Raw genomic sequence first — 19,928 nt, forward strand, 5'->3', positions numbered from 1 at the left:
GTATGCATTAGAGACAGCTTCATTCACGTTAAATAGGGCACCGTCTAAAAATCCGTTGAGATGACACCGTTTGAACTGTGGTTTGGCAAGAAACCTAAGCTGTCGTTTCTTAAAGTTTGGGGTTGCGATGCTTATGTGAAAAAGTTTCAGCCTGATAAAGCTCAAACCCAAATTGGAGAAATGTGTCTTCATAGGATACCCAAAGGAAACTGTTGGGTACACCTTCTATCACAGATCCGAAGGCAAGATTTTCGTTGCTAAGAATGGATCCTTTCTAGAGAAGGAGTTTCTCTCGAAAGAAGTGAGTGGGAGGAAAGTAGAACTTCATGAGGTAATTGTACCTGCTCCCTCATTGGAAAGTAGTTCACCACAAAAATCAGTTCCAGTGATTCCTACACCAATTAGTGAGGAAGCTAATGATGATGATCATGAAGCTTCAGATCAAGTTACTATCAAACCTTGTAGGTCAACCAGAGTACGGTCCGCACCAAAGTGGTACGATAATCCTGTTCTGGAAGTCATGTTACTAGACCATGATGAACCTACGAACTATGAGGAAGCGATGATGAGCCCAGATTCCGCGAAATGGCTTGAGGCCATGAAATCTGAGATGGGATCCATGTATGAGAACAAAGTGTGGACTTTGGTGGACTTTCCCGATGATCGGCAAGCCATTGAGAATAAATGGATCTTCAAGAGGAAGAGGGACGCTGATAGTAGTGTTACTATCTACAAAGCTCCACTTGTTGAAAAGGGTTTCTGATAAGTTCAAGATGTTGACTACGATGAGATTTTCTCACTCGTATCGATGCTTAAAGTCTGTCCGAATCATGTTAGAAATTTCCACATTTTATGAAATTTGGCAAATGGATATCAAAACTGCATTCCTTAATGGATTTCTTAAAGAAGAGTTGTATATGATACAACCAGAAGGTTTTGTCAATCCTAAAGGTGCTAACAAAATGTGCAAGCTCCAGCGATCCATCTATGGACTAGTGCAAGCATCTCGGAGTTGGAATATACGCTTTGATAAGTTGATCAAAGCATATAGTTTTATACAGACTTTTGGAGAAGCCTGTATTTACAAGAAAGTGAGTGGGAGCTCTGTAGCATTTCTAATATTATATGTGGATGAAATATTGTTGATTGGAAATGATATAGAATTTATGGATAGCATAAAAGGATACTGGAACAAGAGTTTTTCTATGAAAGACCTCGGTGAAGCTGCTTACAAATTGGGCATCAAGATCTATAGAGATAGATCAAGACGCTTAATTGGACTTTCACAAAGCACATACCTTGATAAGATTTTGAAGAAGTTCAAAATGGATCAGTCAAAGAAAGGGTTCTTGCCTGTGTTACAAGGTGTGAAGTTGAGTGAGACTCAATGCCCAACCACTGCAGAAGATAGAGATAAAATGAAAGTCATTCCCTATGCCTCAGCCATAGGTTCTATCATGTATGCAATGTTGTGTACCAGATCTGATGTGTGCCTTGCTATAAGTATAGTAGGGAGGTACCAAAGTAATCCAGGAGTGGATCACTAGACAGCGGTCAAGAACATCCTGAAATACCTAAAAAGGACTAAGGATATGTTTCTCGTTTATGGAGGTGACAAAGAGCTCGTTGTAAATGGTTACGTCGATGCAAGCTTTGACACTGATCCGGATGACTCTAAGTCACAAACCGGATACGTATTTATATTGGATGGTGGAGCTGTCAGTTGGTACAGTTCCAAACAGAGCGTCGTGGCGGGATCTACGTGTGAAGCGGAGTACATAGCTGCTTCGGAAGCAGCGAATGAAGGAGTTCATATCCGATCTAGGTGTCATACCTGGTGCATCGGGTCCAATGAAAATCTTTTGTGACAATACTGGTGCAATTGCCTTGGCAAAGGAATCCAGATTTCACAAGAAGACCAAGCACATCAAGAGACGCTTCAATTCCATCCGTCATCAAGCTTAGGAAGGGGACATAGAGATTTGCAAGATACATACGGATCTGAATATTGCAAACCCGTTGACTAAGCCTCTCTCACGAGCAAAACATGATCAGCACCAAGACTCCATGGGTGTTAGAATCATTACTATGTAATCTAGATTATTGACTCTAGTGCAAGTGGGAGACTGAAGGAAATGTGCCCTAGAGGCAATAATAAAGTTGTTTTTTACATTTCCTTATATCATGATAAATGTTTATTATTCATGCTAGAATTGTATTAACTGGAAACTTAGTACATGTGTGAATACATAGACAAACAGAGTGTCCCTAGTATGCCTCTACTTGGCTAGCTTGTTTATCAAAGATGGCTATGTTTCCTAGCCATAGACATGTCTTGTCCTTTGATGAACGGGATCACATCATTAGAGAATGATGTGATGGACAAGACCCATCCGTTAGCTCAGCACTATGATCGTTTAGTTTATTGCTATTGCTTTCATCATGACTTATACATGTTCCTCTGACTATGAGATTATGCAACTCCCGAATACCGGAGGAACACTTAGTGTGCTATCAAACATCACAATGTAACTGGGTGATTATAAAGATGCTCTACAGGTGTCTCCGATGGTGTTTGTTGAGTTGGCGTAGATCGAGATTAGGATTTATCACTCCGATTGTCGAAGAGGTATCACTGGGCCCTCTCGGTAATGCACATCAGTATAAGCCTTGCAAGCAATGTGACTAATGAGTTAGTTGCGGGATGATGCATTACGGAACGAGTAAAGAGACTTGCCGGTAACGAGATTGAACTAGGTATGGTGATACCGACGATCGAATCTCGGGCAAGTAACATACCGATGACAAAGGGAACAACGTATGTTATTGTGCGGTTTGACCGATAAAGATCTTCGTAGAATATGTAGGAGCCAATATGAGCATCCAGGTTCCGCTATTGGTTGACCGGAGTGGTGTCTCGGTCATGTCTACATAGTTCTCGAACCCGTAGGGTCCGCACGCTTAACGTTCGATGACGATTGGTATTATGAGTTTATGTGATTTGATGTACCGAAGGTTGTTCGGAGTCCCGAATGTGATCACAGACATGACGAGGAGTCTCGAAATGGTCGAGACATAAATATTGATATATTGGACCATGTTGTTCGGACACCGGAAGTGTTCCAGAGAGTTTCGGGTAAAACCGGAGTGCCGGAGGGTTACCGGAACCCACCCGGGAAGTTATGGGCCTTAGTGGGCCTTAGAGGAGAGAGAGGGCCGCAGCCAAGAGGTGGCGCCCCCTCCCCAAGGGGAGTCCGAATAGGACTAGGGGAAGGGGGCGCGGCCCCTCTTTCCCTCTCCCTCTCCCTCTCCTTCCTTCTTCTCCTAGTTGGACTAGGAAAAGGGTGAACCTATTCCTACTTGGATTAGGATTCCCCCCCTTGGGCACTCCCCTTGTGGCCGGCCGGCCTCCTCCTCCCCTCCTTTATATACGGGGGAGGGGGGCACCCCATAGACACACAAGTTGATCTTTAGCCGTGTGCGGTGCCCCCCTCCATTGTTTTACACCTCGGTCATGTCGTCGTAGTGCTTAGGCGAAGCCCTGCACCGGTAACTTCATCATCACCGTCACCACGCTGTTGTGCTGACGGAACTCTCCCTCGACCTCAGCTGGATCTAGAGTTCGAGGGACGTCACCGAGCTGAACGTGTGCAGATCGCGAAGGTGTCGTGAGTTCGGTACTTGATCGGTTGGATCGCGAAGACGTTCGACTACATCAACCGCATTACTTAACGCTTCCGCTTTCGGTTTACGAGGGTACGTGGACACACTCTCCCCGCTCGTTTCTATGCTTCTCCTAGATAGATCTTGCGTGATCGTAGGAAATTTTTTGAAATACTACGTTCCCCAACAGGGTGCACGCCCTCGCCTGGATACACCGACGGCGACGCACACGGCGGGTTCAACCCCAACATCACCTTTCGACATGGCCACCCGGCCCAGCGCACGCCCTCACCTGCGTTCGCCGGCGTCCAGTACCCCCCGTACACCTACTCACCCCGGCCTACGCATCCTCCCCGACGCCACCTCTACGCCGTGGCGCGCTGCTCTTCTCACAAGCCTCCTCGTCGCATCTCGGCGACCCCGACGCGACGGAGGCCGACATGGACGACATCATCATGACCGGCTCGGCCGCCGCCGCCACCTCCCCCGGGTTCACTGCCCAAGAAGATACAATGGACCTCAAATGCCCCCTCATGTACAAATTGTCTTCACGAAAATTTGTACATGTGTAGACAGTTCGTCCTTTCGTCAAAAAACATCTGATTTTTATTTATTTATTTTACTATCTTTTTTATATTACTCTTCATGAGGGGGCATTTGAGCTCGCGAGGAGAAATTCATTTCCTACCTCCTCAGCCTAGTTGTGGTGTTTCCTTTCCTCACATCATAATCCATCCACTTTTGTCTTAGACCATGTCTTGTTCTTTCCATGATTCCATCCATGGGACCGTTCCACTTTGATTATGTAAATTGTTTTCATGCTTAGTTGATGTTTAACTATGATTGATGTGTAGATTCGATAAATTTGTTATTGGAACTTGAACAAAAATAAAAAAGACATAATGAAAACAATTTTTCAAAAAAATTGTTAGGCACAAGTTAGAATGCCAAGTGCGATATACAAACTCTAGACATGAGGAAATTAATTAAGAAAACTAGCATATCACTGCGCAATGCGAGATGATGCTTCATGGTGAAAAAATTGAAGCATTTTTATAAGAAAAGCCGTATTTTCAGAAATAATTTAAGTGAAATACAAATATTGTATTAACTCCTGAAAAATAAACACAATTTTGAGAAATTTCATTACAATTTAAATAATAGTTAGAAGTTGTTCTGTAGACATTAAGGAATTTCAGAGAGCTAAAATATTCAAGAACTAATTATATATTTTACTGTGGTGCTGGTTCTTCGTATCAAATAATCTTCTCCATAATAAACAATGAAATATTTGTACCAAACTTTTTTATATATTTTTAATTCGTATCATATGCATCAATACATGCTTCAACATATGATTTTAACTCGAACTTCTTATTGTGAGTAAGACAAAATTGGGCATGTAACTATGCTGCTAAATTTCATATGAAATGGTTTGTTATACGCTTATAATGAATATTGTTGCAAGCACATGTGAGCAAAACTATAACTGTATACACATGTTGGAGTTGGTTATTTTTCTTATAAAAAGTTATACATAATAAAACTTTGGTTAAATTGAATAAAATTTTCCTACAGTTGCCAGCTTCAAGATTCTTTTGAAGTTAGGTGTATAATATCATGTTTATAGGCATCCACATCCATTTCAACATCCTCCCAAATATCTTAGTAGATTATTCTACAACATGCGAGTTTAAGAAGTACCATGAGCGAGCCTTCGAGTGTGCAGTTGTCTAGACAGATATACTTGAATAGAGAATAATGTATGTGATGTATGAGGAGAACGTATTTGGTGCACCCATTGCATCCAATGTTGAAAACATTACCTAAAGCCCATATACATGACACCCGGCTATTGTGTCAAAAGTTCAATTCAAAAATCAAGTCATACCGAGAGAAACAAAAGATAAACTATGATGTGGATCGGAGTTTTTTTTCCGAAAAGGATCATATGTATTCTAAAGATTCAACGGAAGTACAAAGCACCACAAACATTATAAAAAAATACATCGAGGTCCATGGACCACCAGACGACCATCATCGGCGTCAGAACGATCCGCCGATGTGCAGTTGTCCTCACACTCATACCGGAGCCGGCATGACCTTGTCGATGACAGTCAGGAAGTCTTCGTGCACGCGCCTATAAGGACCAGCGCCCCAAAGCCGCAATCGTTGCAGCTGAATCGTTGAATCGATCTAAAGAACCTGACACCAAATCTCGTCGTTGCGTATGCACGACGAGAAACCCTAACCTCGCCGCTCCAAGAGCTAGCAGGAATCTACGTCAGAGCTCCATCTAATCTGCCTCGACGAGCGAACTTCGGGATAATTAGAGCCCGGAAGACTGACTCAAAGAAGAAGTGTCATCATTCGTCTGAGCGTCGCCCCTGCGAAGACTAAAACCTACCTATCTATGCCGAAGCCGGGGCACTAGGAATCCCCTCCCCGCCACCGCTAGAGCAGCAGGCGTAGGGGAGACGAATCCACGGACTTGCGAGTGGAAATCAAGTGGAGGTAGGTTTTCTCTAGTCGCCTTGTGTGGATAGGAGTTGACTCCAATTTTGTTGTGAATTGGACGCCTTGGCAGTATGATAGCTGAATTTGTTGTTTTCATTTTCTTGGGGTGTGATTTAATCCGGATTAAAGTTTTCCCACATAATTTGTGTATATTGTACATGTGTTGTGAAAACATATCTTTTTTTTTACTCCTATGGGACATTTATGAGACCAAAATTGGAGGGTCATTGTTCCTTCGCCGCCATTTTTTCGATCACATGGACAATAACACTTTGCAAGTAATAGTGTTCTCAACTACCGGCCTAGGTCCGTGAGGATCCCAATAGTGAAAATTGGACCTTGAAGCACGATGCCAACCACATGGAGTTGTTCCCAATAGATTATGCACTGTTTTGTACGTAAATGATTACAGCCTTTTCTCAATTCACCGGAAACAGAGTTTCTGCCCGAGTAACTGACTTTATGTGGCTTTTTTTTGGAGCGGTACTGACTTTATGTGGCTAGCTATTGCAGTTGAGTTTGATGTGTTTGGTTCAGGGGAAATCTGTATGGCACTAAAAGCCTTTCTCTCAAAAAAAAATGAGAAGCCCAAGTTCGCAAAGAGCATGGTGAAACGGGAATGTATCCGGTGCACCCATACGTGTGGCTCTACCGGTCCACCGGACGGCATAGAATATTTTAAAAAAATCTGGAAAAAAAAGTCTAGCATGTTAACACAACGTCAATGATGTCACAAAATTTCGTACAAAAATTTGAAATATTTTTGAAGATACAAAATGACAAATTTGACATCAGTGTGATAATGGGCCAAATCTAAAGCCCGAGTTATGTACTATTCAGTGTTGAATTTTTCATTTTTCTTTTTCGAGTTAAGTTTCAAATTTTGACTTGAAATTTTGTGACAACCTACATTGATGTTGTGTGAGTGTGCTAATTATCTTTTAGAATTTTTTAAACATTTTAAAAGCACGATGTGAGTTCTGTGCACCGGTAGCACCACAAGCTCCGGTGCACCAGATATTTTCCCATGGTGAAACGACATTCGAGGAGCTCTGAACTGAGAGGGATGCATGTAATCCACATATGAGCTCAAAAGAAAAAGAAAAAACAAAGCAGACATGATTGGGGGCAACCATTACCCAGGCGCCTTTTTTCCTGTTTGATTTAAGTCAAATTGGCCCCGGAAATCTTACGACTCCCGGCCCCGTCCCACCGCTGGGGCTACGTGGAGGTGATTGGCGTCTGGGGGGAAAAATTCAGGCGCCGGTCACCCAAGTTGCTGCAACTGAAGCTAAGCATTCCTACCACAACAAAGCAGGGAAAAACAATACAATACAGCATAACTAAATGAGCATGCCTACCGCAACTAAGCAGGGAAAAACTATGCAGGACAGCACAACATCATTCCAGCATGGAAGAAAAGTGACAGAACTCAATGTTGAGATACCAGCAACGTTACCTCTCGCACCAAGCACAGGAATTACCTGCACCAAACATGAACATCACAAAAACAGCTATGTATTTCTCTGTCATGATGATGGCGCGATGAACACAGGTAACAAGTTACCAACAAGTCATGCTAGAAAGCATCTGTCTTTCAGAATTTCTGAGTTTGTCTGGCAGACAGAGACAGAGCAACAGAATCCAAACATGTTGAAATCTATAGTTTTGACTCCATGACCAAGCTCGGAACAACTAGATCAGTTGACTTAACTACCTGTCTGCGCAAGCTAATATCAGGCTAACTGGCTAAAATGTACAACACTGGGACAGCTTTCCAAGCTCCACAACACATTTTACAGTGATGAATCATCACGAACCATATGTCCTTTGAGGATGAAACGAAACCTATGGCAAGTTTTCCAAAGCTCCATGTACCACGATCTCATATGCTGGCTGACTGGCGCTACTAATCTGCAGATAAGGGAACTACTCTCATTTCCTGTTCATTGGTGGGGGGCCGAGGGGAAAGGCGGGCCATAGAAGGGACCCCCAAATCCAAGGAAACCTGGATGAGGAGGGTTTGGGGCACCAGGGAAAGGCGGTGGCATGTTGATCATGGGATAGTTTACGGGTGGAGGAAACGGTGGGAAATATGGCATTCCTCCCATTGGAAGAGCAGGAACTGGCATAAATGCATCTGTAGAAGGTGGTGGTGGTGGTGGGATTGGGGGCGGCATTGAAGGTGGAAGTGGTGGTGGGCTAGACTCTGGTGATGGAGGATACTGAGGCGGTGGTGGTGGATGTTCAAATGTATCAGGATACGGGAGTGGGGGTGGCGGTGGGGGTGCTTCAGGCTGAGGAACAGATATACCATTCTCTATCTTCTGCCTCTTAGTAACAGGAGGGTGCCCTTCTATTTTCTGCTCAAAGTTGTCCCTGGTGGCTCGTGAAGAAAAACCGCCGTTGAGGGTCTCAGGCTCACCTCCATCTCCTTCCCGTGAATACATCACTGCAGTCGACCGTCCCTTCTCGACAGAATTAGCATTAGCTGAAACTGGGGGAAAAGTAGCAGGCACTTCAGAGAGACTGGAGTTCTCAACCCCATTAGATGGCTCGTGCCTTGGTACATCTATTCCGAGCTTCTGGCAGAGGTCATCAGCTTTCCTATATCTGACCTGAGCTGCCTGGTAAATAAGGAAAATGTAAGTACACAGTACTGCTATTCAAATAAGGGCACAAGGCCCATGCAAAAACAGCTGCCTCGCAGCAACAATGCAAGCATAAACCATTGTGCACAGCCCTAGTACAAAACATACCAATTTAACCCAACATCGGGACTTAAACTTTCATTATTTAATGAGAAGAAACTTGTCTATCAGAAAACATGTAAGATGCCGGATACTTGCAAACGAATATTCTAGTCATACAAGACATGAAAAACATGTAATGACCCATCCGGTACTTCCCCTTTAAGCCTATAAAACTACTCACCCAATATATCATTTTTTTACAGGGAAGTGGCTGCTGGAATTTAGGAACCAGAGCATAATAATCTAGTGCACACAACACCTGATGACACAGACATGCATTGATGTGTTTACGTTGTAAAGCATTTCTATTACTTTATGAGGTATACATTTTCATTTCTTTACAAAATACTTTTCAGTGAAGTGTAGTGTAATCAGAATTCTGCAAAACCAGATAATTTAAGAGGGAGGGGGGGGGGGGGGGGGGGGGGGAGGCATTGTTGAACATACCCGAAGTTGGTGTCTGACAAGTTCTGTCTTAAACTCCTGAAAACAAAAGAAACATTAGGAGGAGCAGCCGCAGACCATGCAACGAATAAATCGTTCTATCAAATAGATCTTAAACTTCATACAGGCGTGTACTTCTACACACCTGCTCATGGAGTGCTTCCTTCAAATCAGATACCAGAGTGGCCCTGAGTGATTCAGACATTTTGAATCGTTCAATGGTGTTTCTCAGAATACTATGTTGTTCCTTCAGCTCCTCCACAAAGCTATATCCATTGCTGCTCCCTGACAATATTCAGTAAGATTTTTGAGCTACCAACAGTACAATAGTACACTACTGATAACTACAGGTAGTCTATGCAAAGGACAATACAAAGCTAGTTGATTAACTGCAGCCTTATAAAGTTACTACTGAAGTCTAGGGATGTAAAGTTGCACAGAGCTGGACCCACACAGGTTGGGCTGGTCATAGATGAAATGGCAACTTGGCAAGGTGGAAGTAGTCAGTGTATTCGATCGTGCCAGCATATATTTAACGGTTTGACTAATCTTCAGGAAAATAACCATAGGCCACCAATGAAGCTAACACTGAACTGTTATCCATAGCACAGCAGATTGCCGTACATACTAATTAAACGGATACAAGTCTCATTCCTCAACCCACATCCGATGCAGGCCATTGGTTAATACGCGCAGTGTCACAGTACCGCTGAAAGTCCAGGTAATACTAAATAGTAAGTGCTAGATGAAAATGTAAGATAATACTGAAACCCACTTGCACAGCGCCAGAATCATACTAGATGAGATGTAAAATAATATCTTATGGTTATACATCTTACCTAAGTACGAATTTCCGTACTCTTTGTTCAGGTTGTCAACAAAGCTTAGAGCACTGTTGCATTCTCTCATCAACTTGGCCTCATCTACAGGTGCCCGCAGCATATGCTTGTAGCTCGATATAACCTTCTCCACCAGCTCTCCACCTGGTTTTTTCTGTAAATGTGTGGAACCACAATAAGTTGTACACAGTACAGGCAACAGGCACAGAGGAATGATATGAGTGTGAAAAGAAACTAATATTACTTACCGACTTTAGCTCCTTAAATTTGCGGGTGTATTCTTCCTTTAGGAGTTGTCCTTGGGTGCCAAACAACTTGCGATCTTCCCATATGTCAACCTGCAACACTTACATAATTTAACACCACAGGCCCACAATTCTAGCCCCTGCGTAAATGGTGTGTCATGGGATTTCATACTCACTTCGCCCAAAATAGTTAACTCTAAACTGCTACAATTTGAGCCAGAAGAGACTATATGCTAGTGTAACATTATGCAAAGTAGCAAGATGAAGGATCAAACATAAATGCAAAAGCACATCATGCCCAAGTGAGTGAAACTCCTAGGGATCTGAGATGTACATGCACACACCATTTCTCTGCTTCTTACCCACAATACTTCGCCGGGACAGATATAACACAAGAATAACATAGGATGCATGCTATCAAAATTTTCAAATGTAAAATTTACATGGTTCCAAATCAATGGCTCACTGTGATCAACTCTTGTTAGATTGATTACTTGCCTTGTTGGTCATTTCATTTCGGTTAGTTTCCTCATAGTACTTTCCTTTTAATTTCTGCCTGTTAGATCATGTCAACCTGTCCCGGGTGAAACAATAATCATCTTCAACACACTGCCTATAGGTAAACATAGGATCCACAAGATACTAACAACAAAATTATATACAGGCTCCTACCTGACATAAACGCCATAAAAGATGCACAAACAAAACCAAAGTGTAATTTCTTCACTTGGATTATGCTTCACAAAAAGATACTAACAAGAGATGATCTAAGCTCAAGAGGTTTGTTGCACGAGCCACTTTATAAAAGTGTTTGCGATTGGCTGAGACCATGGCCCGCGTCCACAAGGATTTTTGTTTTCAACCAGGAAATCTAGACTTCATTTGCTCCTAAAAAACATCCAATCTACCTCCATCGATAAGCCCCACTCCAGAAATGGTTGATAGATAAAAGACCACAAAGTTGTCAGAAAGAAGGTGTTTCAATGTGGTTTTGATTTACACCTTACAGAACATTTGGAACGAGTTGTTGCCGCTAGTGGCCCTACATGTGAATGATGACATGTACTAATAGACATAGCTGTCGACAGAGGACGGAGGTTATGTTGTATTTGAGACCCCTGCGATTATTCTATTAATCCCAACTGAATGGTGATTGGGCATCACGAGAGGATGGCATGCTGTGGCCAGTTGTGGTGGTCTTGCCTGTCATTGATGATGTCGAACCGTTTGGGCATTGGTTGACTGATGTGTTGTGGTCAGAGACACCAAGTCGCAGGCGCAATGGTCCATGACGCTTGTGGGCAGAGTCAATATGTGAAGCTCCTCGTGGCATGTGTTGAACTCGAGTTGGGTTGTGATGTTGAGGCTCGAACGGCATGGCCATTAGGGATCGGTGTCCCGTATCAGCCACGTCCTTCGGTTGATCAAGAAAACCAAATATATTCCCTCTGTTCTCTATAATTAATGTGTTTTGTGCTAGTAGCTCAGCTTAGTGGGCTTTAGTAGGACGGAGCTTTGCAACCCTAATGGCCATGCTTTGGGCCTAGTTTAGCTAAGCAGTGAGCCCGTTGTATGTGTGGCTTTCTCCTTAATTTTCTCTAATGAACCCAAGATAGAAGAAGAACAAATAGGTGTCGTCCTCGAGATCCATCCTCAGGCGCCGTGAAGCCGAGGGGAGGTGATACGCTAGGTTCCACGGGCATCACCATGCTAAGTGAGGAAGCTTCGAGTGAACCAATGATGAGGTGATACGCCAGGTTCCACGGACATCACCATGCTAAGTGAGGAAACTTCGAGTGAACCAATGATGAGGGTACATGCCAAGGCTATAAAACATGAGGTGGCGCTATTCCTTGAGGTCTTTCCACTTTTATGACCAAGGACGATGTGCTACCTAGCACATGGACCTTTTGTGTGCTTAGGTGTGAACGAGGAAGTGAGGAGATGCACTTTTAGGTGCCCGAAACTACCAGATTTGACAGAACACCTCCCAAGTGCCTCGGCTCTTCGGTACTACTAGACCCTTACCCCGGAACCAACGGACCCATCAGAGCACCTCTCAAGCACCGCACCTTCCCAATACTACCGGAGCACGACTCTGGAACCTCCAAGCAAGTAGGACTCTAGAACACCAAGCTCCATCCAGAACCACCGAGCGCCGGCCTCGGCACTAACGGACGCCTCACACGATGTGAAGACTCCCTTCATCCGAAACTACCGAGTGTTGCATACGTGCAACTTAAATAGGCCTACGAACTTGTAAGTGGCCTTCGCCCCCCTAAAACCTAGAGTTACAAGGCAAACTATAAATACCACATCGCCGCCTCTTAGTTAGACAAGTTAGAAAACTATAAGGGATTAGAGAGCTTGTCTCCTACCTACCTTCCCCTTGTGGGATCCATGGCCACCTGCCATGGTGATGATTCAAGGCTACCACTCATGTGAAGTACCAAGTCCTCCCTAGCCACTAAAAGCACTCCTCTCTTCGGATTGGGGATGAATCTCTACCTTGTCCTCTTTTTCCTTTGGATTTTTGTGAATGAGTTTGACCAATTTATAGTAAGTCGGTCATTGTTGACATGGGTTCCGGTTCAGAGGCTTACATGTTTGGCGTTTGTTGCAGGATTTGTGCTTTTCCGACTAGGCTTTTAGTTATCCTCTCTTCCTTTTGGTTTTGCTTCTTTCCCTCCTCCAATTCATGAAGATCAGACAACCCAAGCGCAACCCGACACATCAGGAGGGGCTTCTCGTCCCTCGTCTGCACGCAAGAAGTTTTATTTTGGTTAGATTTTGGTGTCATGGCTACATCACCCCGACGGGGATAACAATGTTGCCTCCATAAAAAGTCCGTTGGCTGCAATCTCATCTCGGTGGCTTTGCTTCGTTGTTGCCAGGGAGCTTGTAAGTTTTTGTTCCCACACCTTCATGGAAAACGAGTTGGTTTGTGTTGTTCGTCAGTGTTTCTCCATGGGTACTGACGGCAATAGCGTTGTCTTCTTCAACAACTTCTTGTTTTCAGCCTCTGCAAGCATGGTCGTCCGCTTGGTCTAGCGATCATGGCGCAACTACCTCTCTAGATCGGGGTATTGCCCCTGTCAATATGCTTGGCCTAAGTGCCAACCTCGTCGTACACAACGGTCTACCGTTGCAATGATTCAACAAGGTTTTGTCCTCTACAGATCTTTGCAGGACTGAACTTCTCGATCTTGTCCTTCGCCAACGAGAGCTATGGCGACACAATGACAAGTTTGGATGCATCTTTGGCTAGGTTTTTGAAGCCTAGATTCTTGTGAAATTGGGTCGATGAATCCCCCACCTTTTGGATTCTAAATATTGAGAACAATGTTTGTAAATTAACAAAGTGACTTTCCCTAAAAAACAACCGATTTTTCCTACTTACATTGAACGCGAGAGCTCGCCTTTGGTGGCAGAGGGAATATGTTGAACCAAGTGTTGCGTATCCGAATTTTGAGAAGTTAATTAAGTTCAACTACTACTCCCTTTGTTTTACTATATTTGTCATCGACCCACCATGCGCATAAACCAAGGAAGAACTAAGCAACAATGATGACATCACATCAAATATGTACACTTTTTACTCCCTTAATGGATAACCTAATCGGAATATCTCGAAGCTAGGGACAAATATAGTGAAGTGGAGGTAGTATATTTATATATGTCCAATGTGTGCAACAAATGTAACATATGAAGGAGCAATGCCCTTGGAATATAATAATAGATAACAATACAAGGAATGTTTTAAAAAGGCAAAGAGAAAAGAGGTGCTTAAACCCACCACATGCTTGAAAATGGGGGCTTTAATACCTCTATTGTGCCACCACTACATACATATCGTAATAGATCTAATCTTCCATATGCTAATCCTTGATGCTTCATGACAATTTTTATCACAGATTCACACTTGCGATGGCACGACTCATCTCAACCACATCACTGTAACCCTGCACCTTCTGGTCATTGGCTCCCAAGAAGTCACTAATTAATAGTGCAACATTGCCAATGTTATTTCACCACTCCACTGATGGTGTACAACAAGTATCCATTTACTTCGTCTTGATCTTTGTGTGTTTGTGCTTATGCCGAATCTGCTCCCTTTTTTGTGAGATACTATGGATCATTGTTGATTTTATCGGTGATTTTATTAGACCAACATATAGCATGGCTTCAAACTGTAAGTCAGCCCATACACTCCGGGACGCCATCTCAAACGGTATGTCATCTTTGCTGTGAGCTCCCCAAAGTGGTTCATGAATTCAAGCATTGTTCTCGTCCGCCAAAGGGTGTTAAACTGATGGTTATGTGCTTGAACTGCTAGCGGTAAAAAATTGGTGCGGAGAGCCACGAACATGGCCTCCTAAGTGAACTCGCGACTCTTTGATTCACGAAGTTGTAGCAATCGAGTCATGTTACCAACGAAGTGAAGGGTGGAATTTCAAACCCATAGCTCAGGCTGAAAGCCATACACAATAAAGTATTTCTCACATTCGTTCCTCCAGAATTCACGACTATTACCGTTGAATGTGGGAAATCCAGTTTGAGAAGAGACCAACTGGAATCAGGTGTACGAGGTGAACACATGTGCTCTGGATCTCCACTCGGGCCAGGTACAAAAGAAGTTGATAGGAAGTGACATATGAGTGGTGGTAACCCCATGAGCCAAGTACCCCGGTGTTGTTGAACTCGACATGGCCATAGGCTCGTGGTTCTTGGAGCCAGTGTCGAGCATGTGATGAGCAGCGTGCACCACTGTTATCTCCCTTGCAGCAGCCGAGGTCACAAGATTTGCATGTAGCGTGGTTTTCCCCACCTGCTCTCGCAGTATGTCCGCCAACATACAAAGGTTAGCCGCTGCTGACCTCCAGAGGTTCTCGAACTTGTCCTTGTCCTTCACTCATCGATTTGCTCCTCCATGGGGATGATCATGGCAGCTTGCTTTCTCCGGTACCATGGCTTCTCCAGGAGAACTACTAGCTCTGATACCAGATTGTAACATCCATCTAACTAGAGATCTCAAGGAGTAAGGGAAAGAGGATAGGGTGCTGAAGGAGGAAGAATAGCTTCTCTCATATGTTCTTGGTTGCTAAGTATTTCTCAGTGTCTTAAACAGAAGGGGCTCTGCCCCTACTCATAGCTCAAGGCTGGCATGCAAGCCCAGTCCAGTGCACGCACAAGGAAACGGTAGTCACCATGTGACAATAGCAGCACACCTGTTGTCACCTGGGCCCTCCCTTGTATGTGTAGCTAGGAGTGCTCGAGAGGTCATACCAATTACAGAACAATGGATATGTGTTGTAAGGTAGGTTAACTGGTTGATCCCCGCAAATAAAAAATCTCATAATCTGACCCGCCATCCACAAACAAGACTTCTTCCCCTAGTAAAATTTTATATATGATAGGAAAACGGTGAACATGAAAGTAATACCGATGTATGCTGACAGATGGTAACTTTAGAAATTAGAAAACTAGCTCGACAAAAAAAGGCAACTAATCAGTCTGATCTTTTGTTAAACTCAACTGATGGATTGACTAAAAGCAACTCAAGCCTTCAGATTTACATTTTAGAAGAGGAAACAATTAGTGATTGCCTATTGCATGCATATCAGTTTCATGCACCAAAAAATAGACTAGATTGCTAAACTTAACAATCAGTAAAAGCAACTAATATGACATAAGGCTGATCATGATGGAAAGTATCATATACTAGTACATCATTTAACATGATATGGTATCATAGCTTGGTATTATAGTGACCTTATTTATTGCCATGCATGACACATACTAGTACATCATTTAATATGATATGGTATCATATTAATAGATGTGAGCTTTTAAGTGCTTCTGTATATAACCATCAATAAGTTTCACCTATCAGCCTTGCCCTAAAAGACACACGCCAACTACAATATGAGATAATAAAAACATGAGTAAGTTTCACGTACCAGTCTTTTTACAACATTTCGTCCAAAATCATCACCATTGGTGAACAGGTCATCTAAGGCAGCAGCGATGACCTTCAAGAACTCATGTATATATCTCATGCCATCCTTCTTACTATTCTGCATAATATCATTTGCAAGGTACAGCAAAGATATCTTTCTCTCTTGAGGAGCTGAGTGAAAATCTTTATTCCATATGTCAACAACTTCCTGGCAACAACGATGATGGAAGATGCACCAGTGTGATAAAGCTTTTTTTTGTTAAGCATAACAGTAGATTTGAGCAAAATTGTCAAGCTGTGCAGTGAGCTAATAATTGCATAGACAAATCTTGAGCAAAATATTTCTATTCGTACACAGCTCAGGAAGTTATCAGTTCAATGCAAAAGGTCTACTGCCACAGTGATCTGAAATGCTAAAAGTAACAACTAACAACGCAGTCAATACTAACATTTTCCATAAGCTGTCTTCTCTGATTTTTTGCTTCCCAAACTATAGAAGCCAATGAGTTGAATGAATAAGTCAACTGACAAAGTATGATGAAAATGATTAATCTCTGCTGTTTGCGTGTTGTGCCAAGAGCAACTAGAGAAATGTAAAAACTGAACTCAGCCTCTTCTGTGTGAAACTCTAGTTGGGCCACATTTACACTAAAGCACATGCAGAAAAGAAACCTCTAAGTTAACGCTGGATGAAAGTAAGGATACTCTCTATACTCTGTTGTGCAATATTAAGCTTCGCAAGCTTCTGCACAAAGATCTCTGCGCTGAATCCTGTGCTCATCTTATGTAACCGGGCTTGTTCTATGAGAAACTCCCAAATGACATAGCAATGCAAACGCAAATCTGCAAAATACACAAGAACATTAGGAAAATTAGTGGCCCTTATTAAGCAATATATTAAAAATCAACAAATTATAAGTGATGTGTGCCAATGATAAAAGCAGGACACATTCCTTCCCCTTATACATAATTTGCTTTTAAGCCATAAATACAGTCCATAAAAGAATTTAGCATTGAAGAAGTGTGCTGTGAAATCTTTGGGGGACACCCACTTCTAAATGATACAGCAGATAAACAGAAACTTTTTAAATATCTTGTGTCGCAAACTATACCACCGGGTAACAAATAAAGGAGTCCCTATAAGTTATCTGCAACAGTACCAGTGCACAGCAAGGCAGGTTCTAAGCATCTATACAACAAGACAACAAGTAAAAGGGAAAGGAAAACAAAATTCCACATATATCTGCTTTAAGGCTCCTGATTATCTCACCAAACCAGCATTGATTGCTCAAACACATGTAGAGACCCTCCAAAGAGTGTCGGGGTAAAATGTGATCTTTTCAAGATCACACTCCCAGTCCCCAATATGACACAGAACTAGGTAGGTATGGCCGTAAAGAAAAAGCTGCAGCTTTCTCGCTGGGATGGAAATCAGCAGCAGCAGCAGCAAAAGGCTGTCACTAGACTACACTAGCGCACCGACAATCAGAAGAGAAAAATCCCATCTTCGTCGCTCTAAATCAACACATACACCATTCACGAACCGCTGCAAAACTAGAGAAAAGAAGAAAAGAGGAGCCCTTCGGGATCCCGGCGGCCTCCGCAACACCAATCGAATGGGGAAATTCCCCGAGGGAAGACCACCCAGGGAGGCGGAGGCGCCGCCCCCTGCCGGCAGCAAACCAAGCAGCGCCGCCTAAAGCAGAGCAACAGCCCAAAGCAACTGCGGCACCACAGAGCATCACACAGGGGTTGAGAGCGCAGGAGGGGAGGAGGGGCGGCGGGGAGTAGGGCCTGACCTTGCTAGGATTCAGGTCAGCGCATCGAGGGGGGCGGGGGAGGGGGAATTCTAGGGTTTATTGGCTCGAGATTCAGGGGACGGGGGAGGGGATGGGTGTGTGGGAGACTAGGAGGAGACTGGAGCGTGGAAGGGGAGAGGGGAGGGGGAAATTTTTGGCCTTTTGGCAGGGAGAGGCGTCCGTTGCTGGTCGCGGGCCGCGGCGGTGGGCGGGGGAGGCGCTGTGGCTGGGACGGACGGCTGCAGTGACGCGAGAGAAAGGGCGGGCGTGGCTCGTCCCGTGCGGCGGCGACGCCACGGGGGGCTCGCGGAGGGTGGGAGCGGGGCGGGGGCGGCGGGGTCCGCGTGCCAGGGGAGGGGGAGGGGGCTGCTGAAACTGAACGGTGGACGGCCACCGGTTCTCGGTGCCGGGCTGCTGCTGACCTGTGCCGTGCTGTGCTGTCTTTCGGCGTTTTTCTGAACTTTTGAGACTTGCCCTGGGCTGTGTGATCGTTGTGGGGGAGTGGTGCCCACAAGTCAGTGAGTTTACTGCCGCCTTTCTTTTTGGCGGAATAGTGTGTACACATGGCACGCCCAGCAAGCCTCGGAAAGCGCGAAGCGAGCGCGACAATGCACAGCTAAGCAACCCACAAGGGCACACCAAAAACGGTGGTCGTCTATGGTCCACCGTTCGCCCCTCTCATCATCCCTTGCACACGACTGCCGCATCACGAGATGAACCATCACCGTCCATCTCACAAGTCACACCTCACTGCAATCATATATGCGCCTTCCCACCCACCACCCCAGCTCGCCGAGCGGTAATGGACGTTTCTCCCTTTCAAAAAAGCCAAAACGCTATCTTCTCTTTCCCTTCCACCCCCACCTTTCATACGTGCCCATCCCCTCCTCCCCTGTATCTTCGTCAATAAACCCTAGAGTTCCCTTCCCCTACTCGGACTAGTGCGCTAATCAGAGTCCTAGCAAGGTTAGAGGCTCCTCCCCCTTCCCATCTCTCCATCCCACTCTTAGCGGGGCTATGTCATACTTTTTCTTTTGTGGCATGGGGTGGAGGTTGAAGGGGAATTAAGACGATGAGGGGGGTGTAATCAACATCTTAGACCAGACCATGCAACAACAAGGGAAGTGAATGGTGCCAAAATTTAGAGTAATAGCATGCACCAAACTCGACGGCTCCGTCTAAAGAACCAACTTCCGGATTTGTATGGGCTAGATTTGAAGCACAAGAAAGCTAAAAAATGGTTCCCAACCATCTTGAAAATGAAAACAGTAACACCATAGAACCCGTGACCAAAACGATTTACTGAAGCATGTGTAGTTAGAGAAGAACTAAGTTGTTGGGTAGGGTGAAAACGAAGCTAGTTCCGACCTTGACCAGCCATGTGTAAAAGCAGACTCTGACCTATCGCAGTCGTTGTGTACAAGACTGTAAGATTGCAATAAAACATGGGAGAATGAACTAGATATGAGAACAGAAAAGGACTTTTGTTTAATATATTATTGTGGTGTAAAAATAAATAGAGGTTGTGGATAAAGCTATCTTAGTGGCGAAAACGATGAAGCCTATGCCTCAGGAATCCACCGAAGGTGGCCAAGATCCGAAAGTAGCTTGAGAAACACTATTACGGCATTGAGACTCTCTATGGGAACCCTTCATTATTCTACCTGGCCTCTGCAAAACTTCCTTTTGCACCTTTCTTAAACGCCGTG

General features: G+C 44.1%; 1 protein-coding gene across 1 annotated transcript; it reads right to left on the reverse strand.

Moving 5' to 3' along the window:
- Positions 1 to 7,682: 7,682 nt before the first annotated feature.
- LOC109772127 (uncharacterized) lies at positions 7,683 to 18,611 on the reverse strand. The gene is made up of 8 exons (XM_045235150.2): positions 18,220 to 18,611; positions 17,126 to 17,263; positions 16,422 to 16,669; positions 10,465 to 10,554; positions 10,217 to 10,370; positions 9,523 to 9,662; positions 9,381 to 9,416; positions 7,683 to 8,807 (listed from the first exon to the last, which is right to left on the reverse strand). The coding sequence occupies exons 2-8, from the start codon at positions 17,199 to 17,201 to the stop codon at positions 8,127 to 8,129; spliced, it is 1,425 nt and encodes a 474-aa protein (XP_045091085.1). The 5' UTR covers positions 17,202 to 17,263; positions 18,220 to 18,611; the 3' UTR covers positions 7,683 to 8,126.
- Between the last annotated feature and the right edge of the window lie 1,317 nt (positions 18,612 to 19,928).

This window comes from Aegilops tauschii, chromosome 3, assembly GCF_002575655.3.
Source record: "Aegilops tauschii subsp. strangulata cultivar AL8/78 chromosome 3, Aet v6.0, whole genome shotgun sequence".
Taxonomy (NCBI): Eukaryota; Viridiplantae; Streptophyta; class Magnoliopsida; order Poales; family Poaceae; genus Aegilops; species Aegilops tauschii.